This window comes from Corylus avellana, chromosome 1, assembly GCF_965113065.1.
Source record: "Corylus avellana chromosome 1, dhCorAvel1.hap1.2, whole genome shotgun sequence".
Lineage (NCBI taxonomy): Eukaryota > Viridiplantae > Streptophyta > Magnoliopsida > Fagales > Betulaceae > Corylus > Corylus avellana.
The window spans coordinates 34,991,528-35,016,131 of NC_142490.1; the positions used below are offsets into that span (position 1 = coordinate 34,991,528).

At 38.2% G+C, this 24,604-nt stretch overlaps 2 protein-coding genes across 2 annotated transcripts; both read right to left on the reverse strand.

Moving 5' to 3' along the window:
* Nucleotides 1-22,686: 22,686 nt before the first annotated feature.
* Nucleotides 22,687-23,398, reverse strand: LOC148589746 (uncharacterized). Its single transcript, XM_088514916.1, has 2 exons — nt 23,176-23,398; nt 22,687-22,937 (listed from the first exon to the last, which is right to left on the reverse strand). The coding sequence occupies exons 1-2, from the start codon at nt 23,396-23,398 to the stop codon at nt 22,687-22,689; spliced, it is 474 nt and encodes a 157-aa protein (XP_088371042.1).
* A 639-nt stretch (nt 23,399-24,037) lies between these two features.
* On the reverse strand, nt 24,038-24,604 carry LOC148589747 (uncharacterized). Its single transcript, XM_088514918.1, has one exon. It carries the CDS (start codon nt 24,602-24,604, stop codon nt 24,038-24,040), a length of 567 nt encoding a protein of 188 aa, XP_088371044.1.

Here is a 24,604-nt window from a genome sequence, read left to right on the forward strand (position 1 = left end):
TTTCTAAGACAAGAGAAGAATTTCACAAATATTGAATTTGGAATTTAAGAACAATTGCATTTAATAATTAAGAACAGAATCAAAAGGTAGCAATTCTCATAGTTATACAATCAACAAGCATAAATTGAAATTCGAGAAATTAAATACAATCAAACCATTGTGCTTGGATAGGGTTACATCAATACCCCACGAAGGGGTTTAGCCGCTCATGATCTTCTAAGCTCCAAAGACAAATTTCTGATTTCTAGCTCTAGGAAGTGGTCTCCCTGTTTACAATGTTTAGAACGCTATTTATAGGGATTAGGAGAACCCTAAAAACCCTAGAAACCCTGAGAAAACCGGCGGTTAGTCTCCCAGTCCAATTGGGAGACTAAAAACCAAGTCCATGCTGGAAAAGGATTGCTGTCGTCCTGTACACGCCCGAGTGCCCTCGATCCAAGATTTGATGCGCTCGAGCGCCGTGCGCTCGAGCCTAGCTGGTGTGCGCACGAGTCCAGGTATGCGCTCGATCCTTGGTCGCAGACGCTCGAGCGCAGGTGCGCTCGATCCTAGGTCCAGAATGCTCAGCTTTTTGATCTTTTAAGCCCATTTTCCAATGGTTTGTTAAATGAGACCTGAAACACAAAAACGAAACAAAATCAAACAAATAACAATGCTAAGGAATTAACATATGTAAATTAAAGGGCTTGAATGTGCAACATTCGGCGCTTATCATTGACCATAACCATAACTAATTAGTGTTCAAAAGCATCTTGCAAAGTTGACTTTGGTGCATGCAAACCATGTATTGGATGATTCCATACCTGATGTTGAAGAGTTGAATATATATACCAAATTTTAATTTTTCTTCCAAGGAGTACTAGAAATATGCAACCTTAACACCTGAAAATTATAGAGGAAATCAATATGGCTACAAGCAACAAAGTTGTTGCATTATATCTTCTCATTTTGTATAGTAAGCTCTTATTCCTATTCAATTTATGTTATCTCGATTTATCTTCTCCATTGTTGGTTTAGCTTGTACATTTTTTCTCTGTTGATTTTTATTTTTTATTTTTTAATTCATAAAGTAGTTTCCATAGGTAATATAACAATTACATGATGTATATGCATGATATTGGACACATGGCTACGGAAATGCAAACTTTTGCATGCAAAAAATTCTAGGAAAATGTTTGACCTGGTATGCCCTTATGCATGCATAGAAAGCTATCTCGATCAGCAAGATATATATATATATATATATATATATATATATATATATATATATATATATATATATATATATATACTGTATACACACACACACAAACATTGACTTGGTTTAGCTAGCATACAATTAATAGTTTCTCAAATGTTGTGTTGTGTTGATGATTATGGTAATTCTTCTGAGTGTGAATCCTGCAAGTGTGAGCGCAATAGTTTGTCCAGCTTATCCATGCACAAATGTAGGGTATATGGCCTGCGCACCTTCGAGCAGTGCTGCTAAGCAACTTAGTTCGCCATGCAATTGCTGCAATGATCCAAAGGGCTGCACCATTTACACTGCTTCTGGAACTCCAATATGTACTGCCACTTGAAGGGATCAATGGATGGACATGTTTGCTTTGATTTGCAACATAAAGTTGTCTGTGTGTTGTTACATAGAGACAATTAATTAATTGTATTTGTATTTTTATTGCCTATGTTTTGCACTTGTAGTACTTGTACAGTACTATTATATCATTTCCTATGTAAACCCTATACCGGTTTGGTATGTTGTACAATAAAGATTTAGCCTTTTGTGCTTTATGTGTGCAATCAGTTAATTCAAAGTGTTTTCATTATTTCCCTTTTTTGTTTTGGTTTTTTTTTTTTTTTTTGGAATCTTTTTCTTATCTCACTTTCTCTAAATTAAATTTGGGGAAAAATGCAAATGGTTTATCTAATTCACAATTAGCTTCTTCTAGTATTAAAATGAACTAAGGGGTCATTGAGGTATGCCAAAAAAATAATTTACTTCCTAAATTTCAACAAATGACTTAACAAATTTTATTAGTGTGATATTGACTTAAATAGGGCTCGTGTCATAATTTTATTGGTTCTGACATGTCATACTATCAAAATCTGTTAATTCAGTCGACTATAATTTCATTATTTCATTTAAAAATACATTCTTTATATCCATTCTTACTAGTTCCTGATTTACAAAAGTGGATAAATAGTACAATGAAATGAAACCCTTAAAGTGCTTGCCTTTTATACAGGTAATGCTACAATGAAATGAAACCGTTAAAGTGCTTGCCTTTTATACAAGTAATGCTACAAGTTATTCTTGTGTCCCTTTTGTGTCCATCCAAGAATAATGTGGCTCTTAAAATCACCATTAAGCTTGTGATTGATCATTGTTGAATTTTTATCAAATGGTAATTTTAAAAGCCACTTCATTTTTGGAGGAACACATGCAAGAGAGACTTCTAGAATTACTCATTTTATACTAGGGCGTGCAAATTTTCTTTCTGTAGGGTGGGCAACAAATAAATGAAGTCCTAAAAAACCTCATCTAAATCAAGTTTTAGGGAGTGAGAGGGGGGCAAACCATAGTAGTTTATGGGGCATATTTCTGACCAAAAATGATGTTTAAGTCAAAGAATATAAAACTCAAATTTTTTGAGGGATTGTGAGGATATGTTTAAGTCATGTGTGAATATCACGCACCTTGTCTTGTTGAATTTAACTTTCTGAAGCAGAACTCTGGATAGGATTCCAAAACAACCCACAAGTCCCATTTTCTTTTCTTTTCCTTTGTTTAGAAATCAACATAGAGTTGATTGGCTTAGAGAGTATTAAAAAAATAAAAATAAAATAAAATAAAAACAGGTATGGAAAAAGATAATAAGACAAATAAAAGCATATAAACAAGACGCTTAGAGAGTATTAAAAAAATAAAAACAAAACTTTTGGGGGGAGGGAAAAAAAAAATCCTTTTGCTTATTCAATTAGGAAAAAAAAAAAAAATCTAATAGGCCAAGCTCAAATATAATGGAAAAATATCAAAGTATCATCTGCTTGAATCAAAGGGATTGAGAATGAAAACGTCGAGGCAAATCTAAAAAGAAGCTAGTTATTTTCATGTTGAGGGTAAAATTTTAAAAAAAGAAAGGATTGAGAATGAAAACGTGTTGTCAAAAAAAAAAAGCAACATATAAGTTCTTTTTCAAAAATCCATCTAGTCATGTTATAAACTTCAATTACATACAATAGTTTCTCAAATGTTATTTTCTTCATCATATTGATGACCAAAAATCCAAACAAGATAGGTAGATGACACAAAAGAGCCCAACGTTTTCCAAACGTTCTGTATGGAATATTCATTGTCACATCTGGCTCCAAAATGGGATGTGGCTCACAATTCTTATGGATACACTTCCTCTGCCTCTCCATTGTATTCTTTTCTTTCTTCTTCTTTGTTGCTCCTTCTCGTTGTTCCTGTATTGCTTAGAAGAAAAAAAAAAAGTCCCAAGTTTCTTTTAGCATTTTTCTTTAATAACATCTCCGAGGAGGAACGTGGCACACTCTCCGAGTGATGTCGCGGTGTCCGAGGATGCGTCGAGCTTTCACACAAGAGCAAACAATAGGATTAAAGTCCCCAGCGGTGCTCCGGCGGGATACTCCGAAGCCTAAGTCAGTGATCTGAGATAATATACAAGCAACAAGAAAGCTAAAAAGCAAAGGTTGCAATTACCTTAGCATTGAGATGTGACTTGCATTTTATAGGCATGAAATGGAGTTTGATTCCCCGTACATCTCGGACCCCTTATCCCCCAATATTTGTCATGCAGTTATTTGAGAAGGATAGGGTTTGTTAGCCACTCCGTGATCTTAGTGGCCTAATATTGTGGAATAAGTGACATGGCTTCCGTTTGACGTTAGATGAGGATGCCCGAGTAGTCTTTGGTCAGACGTGTACAGTATAGGCGCTGACAGCTAATATGCATCCTGATAAGTGTAGATAACCTTTTGAATTTGAATGATAGCACATTCTGTTTGTATAGGGATAGTTGATATGTTGATAGCTGGTCTAAGTTGTAGATGATCTTATCCAATGTGGGATAAGGTCACCTGATTTAAATAGGATATAGATATATCCTTATTGCGGAATGACCGACCTGCCCTTCAGTTCTTAACTATTTCGGCCCATGAGTTGAGTCTTGGACTAGGCGTCTGAGACCTCATCGGGCTAAGCCGTTCGAGGCTTCATCGGGCTAATCTGTCCGAGGCCTTGTCAGGTCTGCAAATTTGCTAAAATTGGGTTCGGGATCCGTTGGGCCTTATGAAGCTGATCCATGACCCAATAGTTACCCCAAATTTCCTGGTCTAAATGACTATGGAAATTTCGTGTTCTTCAAGAATGGATCGGTCTTCCGAGGTCCGACTCTTTGAAGTGTCATGTCTGAGGCATTCGAGGCAGGAAATTTGAATTTTGGACTCAAATTTCGGCGAGATTTTTCCCTCTTTTTTTTTTTTTTTTTTTTTTTTTTGCCGAAACGGTTGATATAATTGAGGATTAGTCGGTTCATTTGCTTGTTGATTTATATGGTTAAGTACGCATCCACGTGTCGGCATCGGTATGGTCATACTTTCGGCTACCACGCGTCATTATTTGGAAGGTGATAAGACACGTCTGCTGCGGCACTTATTGCGCATGTTTCAAAGGCATCGTTTAGGGTTTCAAGCGCCGATGCCCCTTCATCTTCTCAGACAAACTATAAAAGGGGTTTCTCCCTCTTTCTCTCATTTTCTACTTTCATCTTTTTCTTGAGATGCCATTGTTGCTTGCTAAAGCTCTGCAAGTTTTCCAACGCCCCACTGGCTTGCTTCCATTCCAATTTCTTTCCTCAATACTACTTTTTGAGAGTGGTATTTTTCAGAGTTTCAGTCAATCGAACTCTCAAACTCCCTTCGTGTGACCAATTCATCCACCTCGACAGTCCAATACTCAAATATTTGGATCTGCTGCTGCCATTCATCGAGCCAGCGGTTGATCGCCTTCGTTTGTTTGTTACCCATTTGTTGATTCACAGCTGTCACCCTTGTATCCCTCGATCACTATATCTTGAGTTCTTGTTCCTCCTTATGGGCGATGGAGAAGGATCGGGTTCTGACAGTGGTGAAAGAGGAACTTACCCAGCTATGTGGAAGGCCCTCTTGGCAACAAAGGATTAGAAGCGGGTCAAACTAGATTGTTATATACCGAAGTCGGTGAAGCTTCAGTTTGAGGACGAGAAGAAGGTTGCTATAGTGAGCACCGACGAACATGAAATATGTTTATACGAAGCGATGTTTCGTACAGGCCTTAGGCTTCCCTTATCGAGTTTTATTCGGGAATTACTGAGTCACCTAAACATGGCTCCCCATCAGATTGTCCCTAATGCTTGGAGGACTTTCTTTGGCTGCGTGATCCTTTGGCCAACGGCTCTCGTAGAAGAGAATTCCCTTACTATTAAGGAATTCTTAAAGGTATACAGGTTCACGAAGAACCCCAAAATTGACTCCCTCTACAACTAATAAGTGCCAAATATTGCATATTTGGACCCCTTTATTTGCATTTGCTAAGCTTTTAGCTTTATTATGTTCTGATGTTTTGGTTAGTTTTGGTGTTTTAGCGATTTACAAGTTGTTAAGAGAAAAATGAGGCTTTAAGGTGATATTTGCAACTCATTCCATTAATTCTGGGGCTTAAGACACTTCATGGAGCATTGGCAGCAAATTGGGATAAAGCGATGACTCGCACCCGATGAGGCCCACTAAAAAAGTCATATCTAGAGTTATATAGCTCGGATTAAAGCGATCTTAGTGTCATTGGAAAGCTAACTCAAAGATTTATAGAGTCATGTTTCACAAGAGTAGGCTAATTCCGACTGGAAGTGCACTCAAGCATACGTTTAGTGCGATCGAGCGCACTCGCGCCCTGCGCAGCAGAAGACATGTTGCACGAGTGCGATCGAGCGCACCTAGAGTGTGATCCAGCACACTCGGCTGGCCTGGTAGCGCTGAAACCCTAAAATTAGCTTATAAATATCATTCTTTTCCATTGTAAACGTACAGAGACGCGCCAGGGGCGCCGTTCTTTGTCGTTTTCGTGTTTTCTGGCATTTTGTCACTTTGAACTCGAATTCTTTTGTAAGTATTTGATTTTAATGAAGTTAATTTAGTTTCTTTATGATTTCTTTTGTCATGAGAGGCTAAATCTTCAACTAAGGTTGAAGATGAAGCCTCGTCATTGATAAACATTCATGTTCTTGTCGTTTTATGTATACAATGTGATTTTTAATTAAATTGTTGTTCAAAGTCAATTCAATTGTTTGATTAATTTCATTTGATTGAATGTTGTTCTTTTATGCATGTTAAATTTTATATTCGTTGTGTTTCGTCTAAGGGTACATCGAATAATTGGATTGAGACTAATATCCATTGTGATCTACGGATACAGTGGATGATTTGATCTCAATTAAATATTCGTTGTGATTCTTTTAACGGATGGATTCATCGAATGATTTAATGTGATTGTTTACGACTTTTGAACAATGTATAAACTTTTTGGTTGTCTATTGTATGCATAAAATGCAAGAACATGTTGTTTGATTTGGCGAGGCAGATTCGGATAACCTTAGTACTTTTCCCATTAATTGTTTTCAAATCATTTAGTTTAGTTTATGTTTTTCTTTTTTTTTTTGCACGACAGAAATACAAAATTTGGAACTAGGTTAAGATAAAATTGGTTTAAATAAAAAAATTGATTTTTTCAAACACAACTCCCTGTAGATTCAACCTCGCACTTGCACACACACTTTACTGCACACAACTCGTGCGCTTGCAAGTACAATTAAATTTGTACATCAAATTTTGGCGCCGTTGCCAGGGAATTGTTTGTTTTTTTGTGAAAATTGATTTTTGTTTAAATCACTACAAAAATTATGGTCATAAGAGGCGACTTTGGGTCGCCGCTAATGAGCAAAAAGATGCCGCTATTTACAAATACCGGCGATACGCGGCCGCTATTTGGTAGTTGGTAGTAAGCCGACGGTAATGCTAAATACCGGCAACTTTCAAGGTGGCCGCTAATGACAACTCATTAGCGGCCACTCTAGGACGCCACTAATAATTTTATTTTTTTGCCGGAAAAAAGGTTCAAAATGATTCTAGGGTCGCCGCTATTGGTATATCATTAGCACCAACCACGGAGTTGCCGCTAATTGTATAAGAAATTAAAAAATAAAAATAAAAATAAAAATAAAAAGTCAATAGCGGCCACATGGAGTTGCCGCTATTCATCTCTCATTAGCGGCAACATATAGTTGCCTCTATTTCTCCATCATTACCGGCAACCTAGTGTTGCCGCTATTCTTCTATCATTAGCGGCCGCACATAGGCGCCGCTATTTATCTCATTAACGGCAACTTAGAGGTTGCCGCTAATGATATGTGAAAATTAAAAATAAAATAAATAAAAAAATAAAAAATAAAATAAAATAAAAGAAACTCAATAGCGGCGACCCTATAGTCGCCGCTAATGAATTTTTTTTTAAAAAAAAAAAAAAAAAAAAAAATCAAATCTTCTATATATATATATACTAGTGGGATGGCACGTGCTCGATTCTCTGTGTTCAATAATAATATATGTAATTCATTATGTGATATTTAACATTAAAATCTAAATATCATCTATAAAAAGTATTAATAACATAAATTTAATATTTAGTCCTTAAACAAGTGCACATTCAAATTCTTACACATGAATAACATTACAAAAGTGAGTAGATATGATGTACAAAAAAAAACTCCTATAAAGGGCAAACACATATTGTAACCACAAAAGAGATCATGTGTTTGTATTCTTAATATGCTATTATAAGAAAATAAATTAATATTCTATATAATAAAAATGTATTTATTTGTCTTCGTTGAATTTAGTTCTTTTCAAAAGACCCTAAGTCCGTGTGCCAATCTCTTGCATTCAATTTTTGTTGCCACTCCCTTCGTCTGTGCATTGATCGCCCTAGTAAGCTACCTGATTGTAGTACAATTCAAAATATATTAGAATAGGAACCATACAATCTAACCAAAAAAGAACTATACAAAGATATATAGGCAATCAGCAACCAAACAATCATTGTACCTGTAACAATCTTACCAATACATATCGAAGTAAATCTCTACATTTGAGTCAAACACAATGACTATGAAAAACAATGAACTGAAATAGTACCTTCAGGTATGTAGTACTTGCATAGGGCCTGTTCCGACTTTGCAGTTGCCTTTGGAACTTCCAAACTAATTGGTTTCGCTGCCTCCAAAATCTTATCAACAAACTTTGTATGCCAAGTTCTTCTCATGTGCTCACTTTCCTTCACACAAACAAAAATGGGAATCTCAACATATCACCAATCTGTTTGTTAACCAATAGAACCAAGGAAAAGAAACACACATAAAGTGTAAATCTTATTCTAAAATGATCTTCAACATATTACTTATTAAAAAATATTAAGATACGAATCAATCAGCAATCATATTGCAAATTAAACCAACGCTTTAAAAATATAAACTTTATTCGACTTCTTCAAAATCTAGCATTATAGCAAACCCAATCTCAGAATAATTAAAAATTTTCAGAACTTGCTAACAGAGTCACACAAATCTATCCTAGTTTGAATGTATGTGGATAAGCTACAATTCTAATAGGATGTGTCCAATCTGCTCCTCAATTACCATTGGCAACCAATTTGGATTTACAAAGAAGAACATAAATAAAAATAAACCAAAACAAAGGCATAACATTAGATGTTCAAAAAGCATGTCACTATTCCGATTCTCTTTATTTTCAAGCAGGCATTTTTCATTGTAGTCGTTTTTTTTTTTTTTTCCCTATTTCATTGTAGTCTTTGTTAACATTAAAGATAAATGACAATAACAATAAGCAAGGTTTGTAGCATCATATTCTGGGAAAACCATATTTGGTAGTCGGACAGGATATAGGCCTTCTCTACCAAAGAATGTAGGCATTCTCTACCTTTCCACAACTCTCTGACAACAAAACTTGGAACACCATTTTTACATGTATTTGTGTGCATATGTGCAAACAAACCTCTACAAAAAAAAATATTTGGCAGGCACACTATTTAGACCCCCCTCTCTCTCTCTCTCTCTCTCTCTCTCTGTGTGCACAACTCAAAACTAAAAATCTGATGCCATAGACCATATTCCAGCCACAAAACTTATAATTGCACATATTTAGAAAGATCCACAAAACAAAAAGACTTCAACATCATATCCATCAACTTGCCACAATATTGGGGTAGAGACAACAAGATAGCATACAATCCAACCAAAAAATAGAAACATGCTAATGCTTTAAGCAGATTGAGGAGCATGCAAATTATATTGAAAATTTATCAATCTAATAACACTAGCTTAGTAAAACTTGCTTTTACAGGGAAGATTTTCTGTAGACTCATCTAAAACAACAATATGTGCAAATGCATGGTGAGAGACATAATACTGAGAAAGATTCACACCTGAATGCTAAAACTTCCACAAATTCTGCATCAATCTGAAATAAAATATAAGGAATGGTCTTAGATTTGCATTGGCATGTGTAAACCCACATGTATATTTCATTTGAGTCAACCAATTGCACAATTATGACTTACTCCTATCTCTTCTTTGACTTCCCTAACTGCAGCTGTACATATATCCTCACCCTGTGGATGCAAAATTTCAATTCAAGGTGAAACACTTTTCTAAAGTGTTCTAAAGAATTGGATAAAGAACCGCACTCATAATGTACTCACTTCATTAACAACCCCAGTAGGGAACTTCCACACGCCTGTTCCTTTGAATCTGCCACCATTCTCCATAACTACAAGCACCTATCATACGATAACATCAATTTCAGTAGTCAGATATATCAAGCCATCACATTTCTGGGAAATTGAAATTTTCAAGCCAAATACGCTGGAGCAGGTTATTTTTTCCAAAAAACAGGTAAAAAGAAACAGAGAGAAGGTATATGATATATGAACATAGCAATCTGTATATGAGAAACAAATGAAAACTACCATTTGATCCACAGAGTGTACTTTTTTTGTTACAATATTTATCAATACTGCTTTCAAGTTTTCAAACCAGAAGACAATGACAGAGCTAGAAATTTATCTTTGGGTGCCAAACTAAACTTCTGATCATCAAAATTTGAAGTTCCCTCTTTTGTGTTTTTGCCTTTGAGATAATCTTATGGTGTCCATTTGGTCATAGTCATATGAATGACCAATCAATCTAAGTAATTTGCATATATATGTAATCCATGATCGAGTTGTAACTATATTTAATAAACCATGAATTATTTTACATTTTCTTGTAAAAATTATATACTTTGGAGGCCACAAGCCTAGCCACTTTATAACTCCCTCACACGCAAGCATATATATATATATATATAAAGAGAGAGAGAGAGAGAGAGAGAGAGAGAGAGAGAGAGAGATTATGATTGGATGGAAAATTTAGGAACTATCAGAATTTTCAAAACAAAAAGAATTTAAATTGATAGCATTAAGATAATCAAGAATTTAAATTGGTATTGTTTGGATGAGCATATTTAAAAATTAAGAATTAGAGCATTATTGGGTAGTGACATCAATGATGATAACTGTGGGAAATACCTCTCTCTAACTGATCATGACAAAAGCACCAATACCCACTCGACGTGAAGCATTTGCAGGAAAAGTATCAATAGTTTTAGGAATCCAATATACAAGCATTAAGTAATCTGGTTCAGCATGGTGATACATAAATCCTTCCTGTAAAATTAGCAGCACAAGATTATGAAGCAGGATTTGGAAAGACTGTACACCAATAACTAGACAGTTTTACATTCAAAGTATGTTTTTTCTTAAGCCAACCCAGCATATGGTCTAAGTTGGAAATGTCTTTACCTTAACTGCAACTTCTACAAGATTTACTTGTTCGATAGGCCAATTGATCCACACACCCCTCTTCCCCTGCAAATTATATTCCAAATTCATAACATATTAGGGCATATAGCAACTACTTCCACATTAAATCCACATTATTTATGCGGAAGAGTAATCTCAAATGAAATGGCTATTCCTATATAGAATAAGTACTGTTCTATTATTTGGCTGTGCATTATTCCAGAAAATAGATATTTACATGATAACTGGGAATATCCCCGATATATAGTTATTTATTGAGGAATAAACTATATCTATATTTTTTAAAAAACCCACATTAATTTTTTGTTCTTTTTCAAACTTGAATTCAAAGAAAACTAAAAACAAAACAAAAGCTGAATGAATTCAATTGGTGGAATAGTTGGCCACCCATCACAAAACACCAGGAGTGGTTGTACCACTTCTAGAGTCTCTTGTGGTGGACCCAAAGAGGTTTCAAGGGTAGTTGCATCACTCCCTGGCCAGTACCTTTGGCCATCCTCTTATGCTCATTGGGAGTGACCACACCACCCCTCGTGTTTTGGTATAACCACCCTCATTTCATTTATTTATTTTTCTTAAAAAAAAAAACAATTGGATTTGAACAGAAGGACAATAAGGTTTTAGTTTTTTGAAAAACACAGTTTATTCCATTGGAAATAGCCTACTTGTTTTGTTAGGGTGAGGTGGTCCGCCACCAATAGAGCTTTCATACTTCTTTTTTTCTTTATAGTTTTGATTTCAAGTGAAAACATACATGTTCTCACCAAACAAAAAGAATATATCAAAACGTGCTCTACGTGGATAGTGGAAAGAGCAAGATGAATTGATCAAAATATATATAATAAAAAAATACATGTTGCTTCCATTGCGATATTGAAGCTTTGAGCAAAGTAGAAACGGCCTTGGAATCCATAGGATGATGCTTCATGTTTACACGAACTCCGCCATACAAATCATCAATTGAGCTTAACAACTCCACCTGTTGAACTCTCTCATTTTCCCCCATCACAGCCTCTTTGCTGACATGGAACTTGTTGGAGCCGACATGTTTCGAATTCTTATCAAGAAAGGGAATCTTCCACCTGTACGATTAATAATAAAAAAGACAGCAATCATGCACTAAGGGTGCGTTTGGGAGTGCGTTTTTAAAAAAATAATCTGCGATTTTAAACCAAATCGCAACTTTAAGGTGTTTGGGATTGCGATTTTAAAAACGTAAATTTTAAAATCGCAAAAAAATCTGCGATTTCCATAAGCTGATTAGAGGGTGCTTATTTGAAAAAGTGCGAATTTAAAACAAAATCACGATTTCTATTAAAAAGATATTTGGCGCAATAGTTACCTTTTTTAGAACGGGAATGAAAAAAATACCAAGAATACCCACCTAAAATATATTAAAACCCTTATTTTCTCTGCTTTTTTTTTTTCTTCATCATCTCTGTCTTGTTCATCCATATTGGTAATTTGGCCATGAAACCGCAGTTATGTGCTAATGTTATCCAAACACTCAATTGATAAAAAAAACTACTTTTTAATATGTTTTACCAAACACTTGTGCGATTTTAAAAACGTAATTTTTAAAAACGCAATTTTTAAAATCGCACTTATTGAAATCGCACTCCCAAACGGGCTCTAAAAAATTCACCCACCACCGCAATCTCTTGAAAACACAAATATTGGCAGGCATCTGCCATCTGGGTACTAGTCAACACAAAAAAAAAAAATAAAAAAATAAAAAAATAAAAAAAATCAACAACCCAAACATGCAATCGCGAGATAACACTCCAAACCTGAATTCAATCTGAAAGAACACTCCAGGACAACCAAGGAGATTCTTCAAAATTGTGATTGCTGCATCTACATTGCTGCATTCAACACACCAACTGCACCCTAAAAGCACAGAAAACTTTGCTGAATTTAAAATCCCTAATTCTCCTAAAAATCATAATACATCAAAAATCTGACTATTAGAATCCCAAATCGACAACTTAAAGGGACAGCAGAGACAAAGAAAAACAGAAACAGAGACAGAGAGAGACTCACTAGTACAGGAACAGTAACAGCGGAATAATCGCCGGCCGGAGAGAGAGAGCACTGTCTGGGCATCGTAGAGAGAGGATACGTCGATCAATCGGGGAGATGGAGAGGGGGATGGCCGGCCGGTTTCGACTGGAGAAGATGGCCGGTGGGTTGGCCAACCGTGCGGGTCACTGGGCGCCGGAGTGAGAGAGAGGTGAGCAGCAGGAGAGAGATCGAGTGAGAGGGGGGTGTTTTTGAGGGAGAAAGATTGAGAGTGAGAGTGATGAGTGAGGTGAGTGAGAGGGGGTGTTAGGGATTTTGGTGTTTTGAGGGTTGGGGGAAAAAAGGACGCCGTTTATGGAATTTTTGTCTGAAAATTTCAGTAACCGCGCCACTGGTTGGTGCTTTATTTTTCACACTCACATCAGCGGCGACTTTTGTCACTGCTAATTACTTTAATTTTAAAAAAATAATTTTAATTTAAAATGTAGGGTAAATTTGAAATTCTATAACATTTATAAGGGTATAAAAGTCATTTTCAAGGAAAAATATAATTCGCAAGATATTTTTTATAATTTATTAATAGCTTAAATTTTTTTTTTAAAAAAAAAAATACACTAATAATTAATATAAAAGAAATTCACCAATAATTAAAATAAAAATAACGATCAATCAAACTAATTCACTAGGATCAATCAGATGTTCATATACACAAAAATATAGGAAATTATATTAGAAATTAAGAATCAAAATATAATAAATTAGAAGCAATGTTTTGATGGTCATGATTGAAAAAGTAATTATGATATGATGTATCATAATTAAATAGTGTCAAATTGGATTGATCATTTGATTGTATCACGATCAATCACACTAATATTGCACTTGGATCGATCGATTGAGATTATCACGATCAATCGGACTAATGATCGATCGGTTGATCTTATCATGACTGATCAGACGAATACACTAAGAGCAATCAGATGTTCGATCGAACAATCAATTTTGTCAAATTGGATCAATCATTTGATTGTATCATGATCAATCACACTAATATTGCACTTGGATCGATCGATTGAGATTATCACAATCAATCGGACTAATGATCAATCGGTTGATCTTATCATGATCGATCAGATGAATACACTACGAGTAATCAAATGTTCGATCAAACAATCAATTTTGTCAAATTAGATCGATCATTTGATTATATCACGATCAACCACACTAATATTGCACTTGGGTTGATCGGTTAATCTTGTCATGATCAATCAGACTAATATACTAAGAGTAATCGGATGTTCGATCGAACATTCAATTGTGTCAAATTGGATCGATCATTTGATTGTATCACGATCAATCACACTAATGCACTTAGATCGATCAATTGATATTATCACGATCAATCGGACTAATGATTGATCGATTGATCTTATCATGATCGATCAGACTAATACACTAAGGCCTATTTTTTGTTTTTTTTGTTTTTTGTTTCTTCATAACCATTATGGTCAATCAGTTAATCTTTAGAAAGTTGCCGCTATTGACCACTCATTAGCAGTAATATTTAAAATTCGCCACTATTAGGCACTCAATAGCGGCAACTTTATGTCGCCGCTAATAAGGCCTATTTTTTTATTTGTTTTTTCGTCAAGACCATTAGCGGCAACTTTTAAAGTTGCCATTATTGATGCCTCAATAGCGGCAACTTTTTAAAGTTGCTGCTATTAGGAACTTAATAGCGGCAACTTTATGTCGCCGCTAATAAGGCCTAGTTTTTTATTTGCTTTTTGTCAAGACCATTAGCGGCAACTTTTAAAGTTGCCGCTATTCACCCCTCAATAGTAGCAACTTTTAAAGTTGCCTCTATTGACCCCTCAATAGCGGCAACTATTTACAGTTGCCGCTGCTAAGCACTTAATAGCGGCATCTTTATGTTGCCGCTAATAAGGCTTATTTTTATTTGTTTTTTTTTTCGTCATGACCATTAGCGTCAACTTTAAAAGTTGCCGCTATTGACCCCTCAATAGTGGCAACTTTTTAAAGTTGCCGCTGTTAGGCACTTAATAGCGGCAACTTTATGTTGCCGCTAATAAGGCCTATTTTTTATTTATTTTTTCGTCAGGACCATTAGCGGAAACTTTAAATGTTACTGCTATTGACCCCTTAATAGCGGCAACTTTTTAAAGTCACCGTTGTTACGCTCATAATAGCGGCAATAGTTTGTTGCCGCTGATTGTGTTTAAATAGCGGCAACGTGTGTTGCCGCTATTGTGTGCCTATTAACGGCGACCGTCTAATGTCGCTGCTGATGAGTAGTAAATAGTGGCAATAATGGTTGCCGCTATTTGTGTTGCTGCTAAATATCAATTCTTTTGGTATTTAGCGTCCGCTATTAGCGGCGACTTTATAGTCGCCGCTAATGAGAGGTCATTAGCGGCAACCTTTAAAAGTTGCCACTCATTAGCAGCAACATTTGGGTCGCCGCTTATAATTTGGTTGCTAATAACCAAATTTCTTGTAGTGAATTGATTTTATTTTTCTACTAGTTTAGGTAGATTTTTGGTTCATCTAACCATAAAAAATTAAAAAAAAAAAATTTAAAAAAAAAGTTTGGTTTCTGTTTTCATTTTTTTTTTCTGCAGTTCTGCGGAATCTACTCCCTGCCAGTGCACTCGATTGCACCCCACTCGTGATTGAGCACACTCGAGCACAAAGCAACAGACGAAGCGCGCATGTGCTCAATCCTCCCCAGCTGCGCTCAAGCGCACAACAAACATACACTCGAGCACAATCGCTTATGCTCGAGCGCACACGCGCAACAGCAGCACACCTGCCGGACCAGCTCACACCTGCGTTCGACCGCTCCTCACATGCGCTCGAGCGCACCTCTGCAGACTGCACCAAAATGGGCCAGCACCTTGAATTTTGCCAAACTTATGTTTGGTCCGTTTTGTGAGTTTTTGTTTTTAATTTTTGGTATTTTTGTTTATTTTATTTTCAAAAAAAAAAAACCAACAAAAAACAAAAAATTTTGGTTAATGTTTCATGTGGAAGTGTGTTTTGTTTAAAGAGTAAGGATAAGCATGAATTTTTCCTTAGGTAATTTTAATGCTACCCCTAGTTATAGGACACCCGCTTCTACCAACTATCCTCACTATTTTTACCCACATGGACCAAGTCCATACTGCTTTAACCCTTATCATAGCTTAGGTAATTGTCCATCCTGGGGACAATTTTCCAATTTTTCACATGAGCATATGAACACCAACTTCTCTAGTCCGGGGTCTGAATCAAATTTCAATTGCTACACCCCAAACTGGAGCAACCATTCTGATTTCTCGTGGCGAGCTAATGCTATAGGAAATTATGCTCCCCAATTTTATGAACTACACCATTCTGAATATCTGTAGTTCGACAGCGAATCCTCCACCCCTTCACCCTGCAATTATCCTCCACAAGATTTATCATTGGAAAACACCCTCAAAGCGTTCATACAGTCTAATGGCCACACCTTGCAAGAGCTTCAAAATGCCACCATGGTCAACTCCCAAGCCATAAATGAAGTGAAGAATGCAACCATGGCCAACACTCAAGCAATTGAAAAGTAGGAAGGACAGCTTGGTCATTTAATTGCTAAACTCACTAGAATAGAGGAAGAAGAGCTTCAAGGTCAGTTGATGGCTGAAAGACACTACATGATTGATGAGGATGATTCCAACAATCCTTATCATGAGCATGTCCATGCTGCCACCCCAATTGGGAGAGAGAAAATTGTTGAGGAGACTGTTAATGAGCCAAGTTTGGAGGACCCATTGGGAAAGTGCTTTGCTCAATTCGGATGTGACCTAGACCTTGACAAGTTACTTGAGCAAGCTGGTGCTTTATTAGGCTCCACTCCCAAGATGCGGAATGAGAATGGGAAAACCATTGAGATATCATTTCCTAACTCACCCTCTTTAGCAACTGAGCCTTTCATTGTGGGTAACCATGAGGAGAAAGAAAAAGAAGAGCAAGTTGAGCAAATTGATCCTTGCCAACTCCAAGTCTGTTCAATGACAAGGAAGTGAGTATTGAAGCTCATTCCTTTGTCACAATCCCTCCTGAGACATTCCATGAACCCTAAGCTCCACTTATTCAATGTCTCAAAGAGCCATTTTATGCCAAGACTCTCAAGGATCTTCGCAAACAAGTGAACAAACCTAGGAACCATCGTCCCAAAAAGATCCTTCGAAGCAAGCAAGTTGGCTACATAAGATGGCGAAACATCCTTCCAGAGGGATATCAAATTCTTAAGAAGAAAGGGTGGAAGGGATTGGTCAGACATCCAAATGATCGGGGAAAGCACTGTAAAATTTCTTCCCCATTTTAATTTTTGCACATTTTCTTTCTTTCTTATTTTTATTTTATTTTGTGTCATTTTCTTTTTGTTTCTATCAGCAATTAATCTTTTGATATTTGTTTCTATGAGGAAATATTGCTATTAGATTTTGACAGGTGTTTTGGTGTTCAAGTTTAGGGGACGCCCTGGCCTTTGCACGCTCGAGTTTTCTCATCCCACGGTATTTTATCTCTTTCCACATTGGGGACAATGTGTCATTTAAGTTTGGGGGTGTGAAAAAACACATTGTCGTTTTTGTTTGTTTGTTTGTGTCTTTTTGTTTGTTTTTATCTGTTTGTTTTGTTTAAAAAAAAAAAAAAATTGTGCTATGTTGTCGATTGGGCATGAGTTACATGAAGTATGTTTGTACGAAGCGATGTTTCGTACAGGCCTTAGGCTTCCCTTCTCGAGGCTTATTCAGGAATTACTGAGTCACCTAAACGTGGCTCCCCATCAGATTGTGCCTAATGCTTGGAGGACTTTCTTTGGCTGCATGATCCTTTGGCCAATGGCTCTCGGAGAAGAGAATTCCCTTACTGTTAAGGAATTCTTGTCGGAATACAGGTCCACGAACAACCCCAAAAGTGACTCCCTCTACAACTTCCAAGCCAGACAAGGTAAGTTGGTAAATTTCAAAAAAAACTTACGCCAGCAAACGAGGGTGGAGGAGAAAATTCTTCTTCGCTCGGGGAGGATGGGAGTTCACGCCTTCAGAGTAGGTGGGAGGCCCGAGAGTGCCTTGGGAGACTAGCGTCCCTATAGAGGGTGCTACTCTTGAGCCCGTGTTGACCTACGAGGAACATGTTCGAACAAACAAGGTCATGACGTGGGTCCGGGATCTCGAAGATGCCACATTCTCAGGACTTTGGTCACAACGACCAAATTGAACCATTTCTTATACTCCCCTGGGGCCAGTCTCAGCAGACAGAAAAAGAGACTGAGAGAAGTAGTGCCTGAGGCCGCGAAGACACCCACTGCCATGGAGGGTATGGCGTTCGAGGCCGTGAAGAGGCCAGTTCCTGCCACAAAGGGTGTGGCAACAGAGGCTTTGAGGAGACTTGCCACGCATATTCCTTCTCCACGGGGAAAGAAGAAGGATAAGGGCAAGTGCCCAGCAGGTGAGCCCTTGAAAACTCCTACCTTGAAGCTCATTGATGAGCCTGAGGAAGTTGAGTAGCCCCTGCTCAAGAAAACCAAGGTGGCTAAACCAACAGGATCTCACGATCCTATTGAGGCGGGCAAACTAAAGGTTGCTCAACTCCTTACTGCCCGAAGCCTGTCATTCATCCTGCCAGTGTGTATCAATGGCCCATCGCTGCTGCTCCACTATCAGTGGTTCCCCTAGCCAAACCCACCGTCGTCCCGACCCCAATCATTGCCATAGAGTCGGTTCCTCCAATCCACTCAGCTCAGAACATCAAATGCATCATGGAGGAGGTTGAGATGGAGATGGACTTGGACAGCTCGGTGGGGAATGAAGACACGATGCCTGAGCCTGCAGCTGCTGAGACAAGGGTGGTCGATGTTGTGGCTCCTGTAGTAATGTCGGTCAAGCCCATGGTTGCCGAGGCACAGGATGAAGTGCAGGCTGATGCTGGCTCTCATGCACCCGGTCCAAACGGTGGTCGGGCTTTAACCGCTCCTGATGCTCAGGCATCCGAGGCCCATGGTGATATCACTTCGAGCGATTCTAGGGTGAAACCCCCAGGCGTTGAATGGTCGGTTGGCTATCCCCTTACCAAACTTGGGGGTGACCTCACGGGGAGACCCTTTTCTGCCTTTGTGGGTCTGATCCCCCATGAGCAATTGACTGGCAAGCGTGATCATACCGCCCAAGGCATGGTAGAGTTGTTCATTTACTATCAGCTTGTCATAAGTATCTGCTTTCTTTTAACTATTTTGCAATATTTTGTGTATTCTAACTTTCCTCTTTGTTTCAGAGTATGATGAGGTCATTGTTCCTATACTGTGACTTTAGAAAATTTATGCAGAACTCGACCGATGAGTCTGATACCTTAAAGGTTAAGCTTGCAGAGTCGAAGCAAAAGTTGTTGGAGTCCGAAGCCGAGAATACAAAGCTGAGAGGAGTCATTTCTCAACATGACAAGAGCTGCTGGCTATCGGTCAACAGCAATCTTGAATTCAAAACGAAGCAGCCGAGGCTAAAATTGCTCAGACTGTGGCAAATAAGAAGATCTTGGAGCTGTCTGCCAAACTGGAGACTCTTCGGGCTGAGAGTGGTCGGCTCCAAGAAAAAAACTCCATAATAAAGGAGGATCAGAACCACCTCGAAGAGAGGCTCGCTGAAGTTCTGAGATAGTCCAGAGAAGCCCAGGCCGAGACAGATATCCAGAGGGAGAAGGCAGAGGAGGCCTGCTTAACTCGGTTGGTGGCCAAGGAGAGAAGAAAAATCTACAAGGGGAAGCTCAAGAAGGTTGAGCTTCAACTACATGATATCGACGACCGAGCCCATAGTTACAAAAAGCATTTGTCCTACTCCTCCTGGACTCGTGACAATGCTTGGCTGGACGGGATCTCTGTCGGCTTCGAGACTTTCCGATCTTGGGCTAAAGATCCTTCTTGTTTCGTGGACCTCAATGTTGTGGAAGCCAATGAGCTTCCTTTTATTTATGAGGCCCTGGAACAGATCATAACACTTGGACAGGAGCAAATGCCTAATGCCAAAGGGATCTTCGAATTCGACTATACACCAGAGGATGAAAACAAGCCCTTGGGCAATGATGATGCTGCGAAGTCCCAAAGTCCAACGGATGCTCCTGTCAATGCTGAGGTCCCTGAGCCTGTTGACCCTAACGGGAAATATCTTGTAAAACTTATCAGTTGCATTTTTTTGTAAATATCAATGAAAGATTTTGTTTCACAATTTGTTCTTTTACTTCTTTGCAATGGATGATTTTTTATACAACCTTATTCTCATATGCAATTTTTAGAAGATAACTTAAAAAATGGTAATCAATTTTGAACCAAGCTTAGAGGTTCTCGATGCTTGCTTTGTAACCGCATTTAAAGCAACTTAAAAGGTACATGACTAAGTGATTGTGTGACCCCAGGGAATGATCAAAGAACCTCTTGCAGGAGTTTTGTTCTATGTTCTCTGCTTAGGTCGAGTGCTTGACCCCAGAGAATGTCTCAAAACCTCTTGACAGAGTTTTTGTTCCGAGCTCTCTGCTTTGGTCAAGTGCTTGACCCTAGAGAGTGTCTCAGAACCTCCTGTCGGAGTTTTTGTTCCGAGCTCTCTGCTTTGGTCGAACCGTTGAACATTCCTTGATGAAGGATTTTACGTTCGAAACGGTTTTCTCCCACAAACATTCCACTGAGGGTTTTATGTCCGAAGGGTTTAGTTTGGAAGGTCCTTGGATGCTTCCTCCAAATCCCTTCGGGAAACTTGTCCGAAGGGTTTAGTTGAGAAGGTCCTTGGACCCTTCCTCCAAATCCCTTCGGACTACCTCTTTGGCTGTTTTTTGTGAGTTATAGCCTCTTCGGCTATATTTCTAAAAAGAGAATAAGTTATAGTCTCTTCGACTGTATTTCTCAAAAGATAATGAGATATAGTCTCTTCGACCGTATTTCTCAAAAGAGAATGAGTTATAGTCTCTTCAACCGTATTTCTCAAAATAGAATGAGTTATATTCTCTTCGACCGTATTTCTCAAAAGAGAATGAGTTATTTCGACCATATTTCTCCAAAGAGAATGAGTTATAGTCTCTTCGACCGTATTTCTCAAAAGAGAATGAGTTATAGTCTCTTCGACTGTATGCAATACTTTGAATGTTATTGTAACTTCAGGAGATTTTTATTTACAGAAATGAAAATTACATAGAAAATAAATCTCCTTTGCGAAACTACAATAATATAGACAAAATATTTTTTAAGGTGCTCAGCATTCCATGACCTGGGGAGTGGCTTTCCCTCGAGGACTTCCAGGTAGTTGTTGTGCAAATATCTACCTAAATTAATAGGTAAATAGTTGTACATTTTACCTGAAAGTGTACAAGGTCAACATAGTAGTATATGGTGCAAGTACAAGATCATTCCCACGAGAATTGCTGAATTTTTGCTTAAAAATAAATTCCTTAAGTAAAACAAAGATTGATTGTCTAAGTGATGATAATAAAAGGTAAGGCTTTGATATCCACCACTAATTATATTTAGCTAATATAACAATATGCCAATGCTTTGATCATGTTATGCATATCTAATGTTTGTCAACCTAAAGGCGTGGCGTATACTCCTTAAGCTATAGATTTCCCTAAGCAACGAGTTAGGCTTGGCGTATACTCTAACTCTTTTCTTTTCTAAGGGATTTAGAATGGTGTATACTAAGTCGTTCCTTAGGAAAGCATATACTCTATGGAAATCGACAAACACATGAGGCCTAGGGCATGGCATATACTCTCGGTTACCCATGTTGATTAACCCAAGAATCGCGGTGTGGATTCTTTTGTTACTTCTATTAAACCCAGGACTCGGCCATCCAAATTGATTTAACTAACTAGTCTATACCACATGCATATGTTGATCAGACACACACATATGAGGAATTCATGCAAGTAGGTATTAATCAAGTTAAATAGCACAACAAGATCATTACAAAGGCGCCAATATTGAAATATTAACTAAACATAACTAGGGCTTCAATCTAGCCCTACTAATTAAATTAGCTACACATAAAATTGATGCTAAACATCTTCATAAAGAAAAGAAAAGAAAGGAAAAGAATAAACCTGAGACTTGAACTTGAAGAGCTCATATTCTTCTCCTTACAAAGTTTATCAATTCTAGAGGCTTAAGGGTCTATTTATAGGCTTTAAAAGTCCTTGACAAAGTAGTAAACCTAGGGATTTCGTAGGGTTTCAAAACCTATTACAATTAGGAGTTGGAAAACCCTAATATGGAAAGAAAGACATTCTGGCTACCACTTGATGTGTCTCCTGCACACGGGTGCGATCAATCGCAACCCGTGTGCGCTCGATCGCAGGTCTGCGATCGATCCTTCTTCTGTCATGCACTCGATCGCTCATGTCCTGATTTGTGTTTAATCCTCTCAGGTACTACGCTCAATTGCAAGTACCCTGTGATCGATCATAGTGTCAGAGAGCTCCCAATTTTTCCATCTTCTCTCTTTGAGCCCAAATCATTTAGATTTACTTCATTTTCTTCCAAAAGCCTACAAAAGTATGAAAAAACACAAAAAGAAATTAAAATGACCTAATTAACCAAAACCAAAGGATTAAAACATGCAAGTTAAGGGCTGAAAATATGAATATTTTAGCACTTAGCAGTAGTATGCTCCCGCTCTTCGGCATTCAATCACCTTGTAAGGTCCTTCCCAATTGGGAGCTAGCTTGCCCTCAGCTGGATCTTTAGTAGCAAAGGTGACTTTTCGCAAGACTAGATCTCCAACTTTGAAGCTTCGATGCTTGACCCTCTTGTTGAAGTACCGAGCTACTCTCTCTTGGTACGTTGACATGGTTACTTGGGCCTGGTCCAGTTTCTTCTGTAGCAAATCCAGATGTAGCTGGAGGCCTTCATCATTAGTCTCGGGCTGAAAAGTCTCTACTCAAAAACTGCCTAAGCCCACTTCGGTAGGGATGACTGCCTTAGTTCCAAAGCTAAGGCATAAGGAGTCTCTTCGATTGAAGTTCTTCTAGTAGTTCGATATGCCCACAACACCTCCGAAAGATCTTCAGCCTAATCTCCCTTATGATCACCAAGTTTTTTCTTCAAAAGTTTGAAGATTGTCTTGTTGGTGATTTCCACTTGCCCGTAGCCTGAGGATGCCCAGGAGATGAGAAGTAGTTTCTTCTATGGAGCTTGACACACCATTCTCGGAATGAATCGCAGTCGAATTGCTTTCCATTATCCGTGACGAATGCATGTGGAATGCCATAGCGACAGATGACATTCTTCCAAAGGAACCGTTCTATGCTCTTAGCTGTTATATTTACTAGGACCTCCACTTCTGCCCACTTCATGAAATAATCCATAGCTACCACTACAAATGGAACACTCCTCTTTTCTCGAGGTAACGGTCCCACTATATATATATCCCCCATTGTCAGAAGGGCCATGGTGACGAGACCGAGCTTAACTCCTCGTGGGGTTGCTTGGTAATGTTAGCAAAACGTTGGCACTTGTCACAATTTTTGATCGTCTCGACCGAATCCCGAGTCATGTTAGGCAATAGAAACCTGCTCGGACTGCCTTATGTGCTAGCATTCTTGCGCCTGAATAACTCCCACAAATGCCTTCGTGAATCTCGCCAAGGATGTAATCACCTTCTTCCTTGGAAACACACTTCAGAAGTGGTAACATGAAACCTTGTTTGTATAAGGTTTCATTTATCATGGTAAATCTAGCAGCTTTTTTCCTTAGTTAGACTCCTTTCTTATTTTCTAATGGGAGAGTTCCTTTTTCCAGATATTCTACCACCTCCTTTTGCCACTCAGGCACTACCTCTACAGTCAAGATCGAGATCACCTCGGTTATGGCAGGTTGTGATAAAATTTGAACTGTTCTTCAGATTCTCCCATGTGTTCAGTTGTCGATGCTATCCGAGCGAGATGATTCGCCCTCTCATTCTCTTCTCTTCGAATTTTTACAATGCAGAATTTTTTAAAAGAATTCTACATATCCTGTACTTTGGACAAGTACAGCTTCATCTTGTCTCCCTTGGCTTCGAACTCCCCTTGGATATGTCCGACAATCACTTGAGAGTCGCTTCGTAGCTCGATGAATTCGGCTCCTATTTCTCGGGCTAAGCCAAGTCCAACTAGTACTGCTTCATACTTGGCTTCGTTGTTGGTAGTCCTGAATTCCAGCTTTAGGGAACTTTGCAACTCTTTACCTTCTGGGGTGATTAGCACCACTCCAGTTCTACAATGCTTTCTTATGGATGACCCATCCACATAAACTACCCAAGTTTCGTCCCTTGGCCATTGTTCCTCATTTGACAAATTAGTAAATTCTGCCAGAAAGTGTGCCAATGCTTGCCCTTTGATGGAGTTTTGAGGGAGGAATTCGATGTCAAACTCTCCAAGTTCGATTGCCCAGTTAGCCAATCTACTGGACAAGTCTAGCTTGCGAAGCACCTTTTTGAGTGGGTATTCTATGAGAACCCTTATCATGTGAGCTTGGAAGTACGGCCGAAGTTTCCTTGACGCTATAGTAAGAGCGAAGGTGAGCTTTTCCAT

Bases quoted from the DNA above. Each gene is read 5' to 3' on its own strand.
- LOC148589746 (XM_088514916.1), bottom strand. From the start codon at position 23,398: ATGGATTATTTCATGAAGTGGGCAGAAGTGGAGGTCCTAGTAAATATA. The intron at 22,938-23,175 runs GCAAGTGGAAAT...CTAATGATGAAG, and splicing joins TGGGCATCCTCAGGCTACGG to GCCTCCAGCTACATCTGGAT.
- LOC148589747 (XM_088514918.1), bottom strand. From the start codon at position 24,604: ATGGAAAAGCTCACCTTCGCTCTTACTATAGCGTCAAGGAAACTTCGG.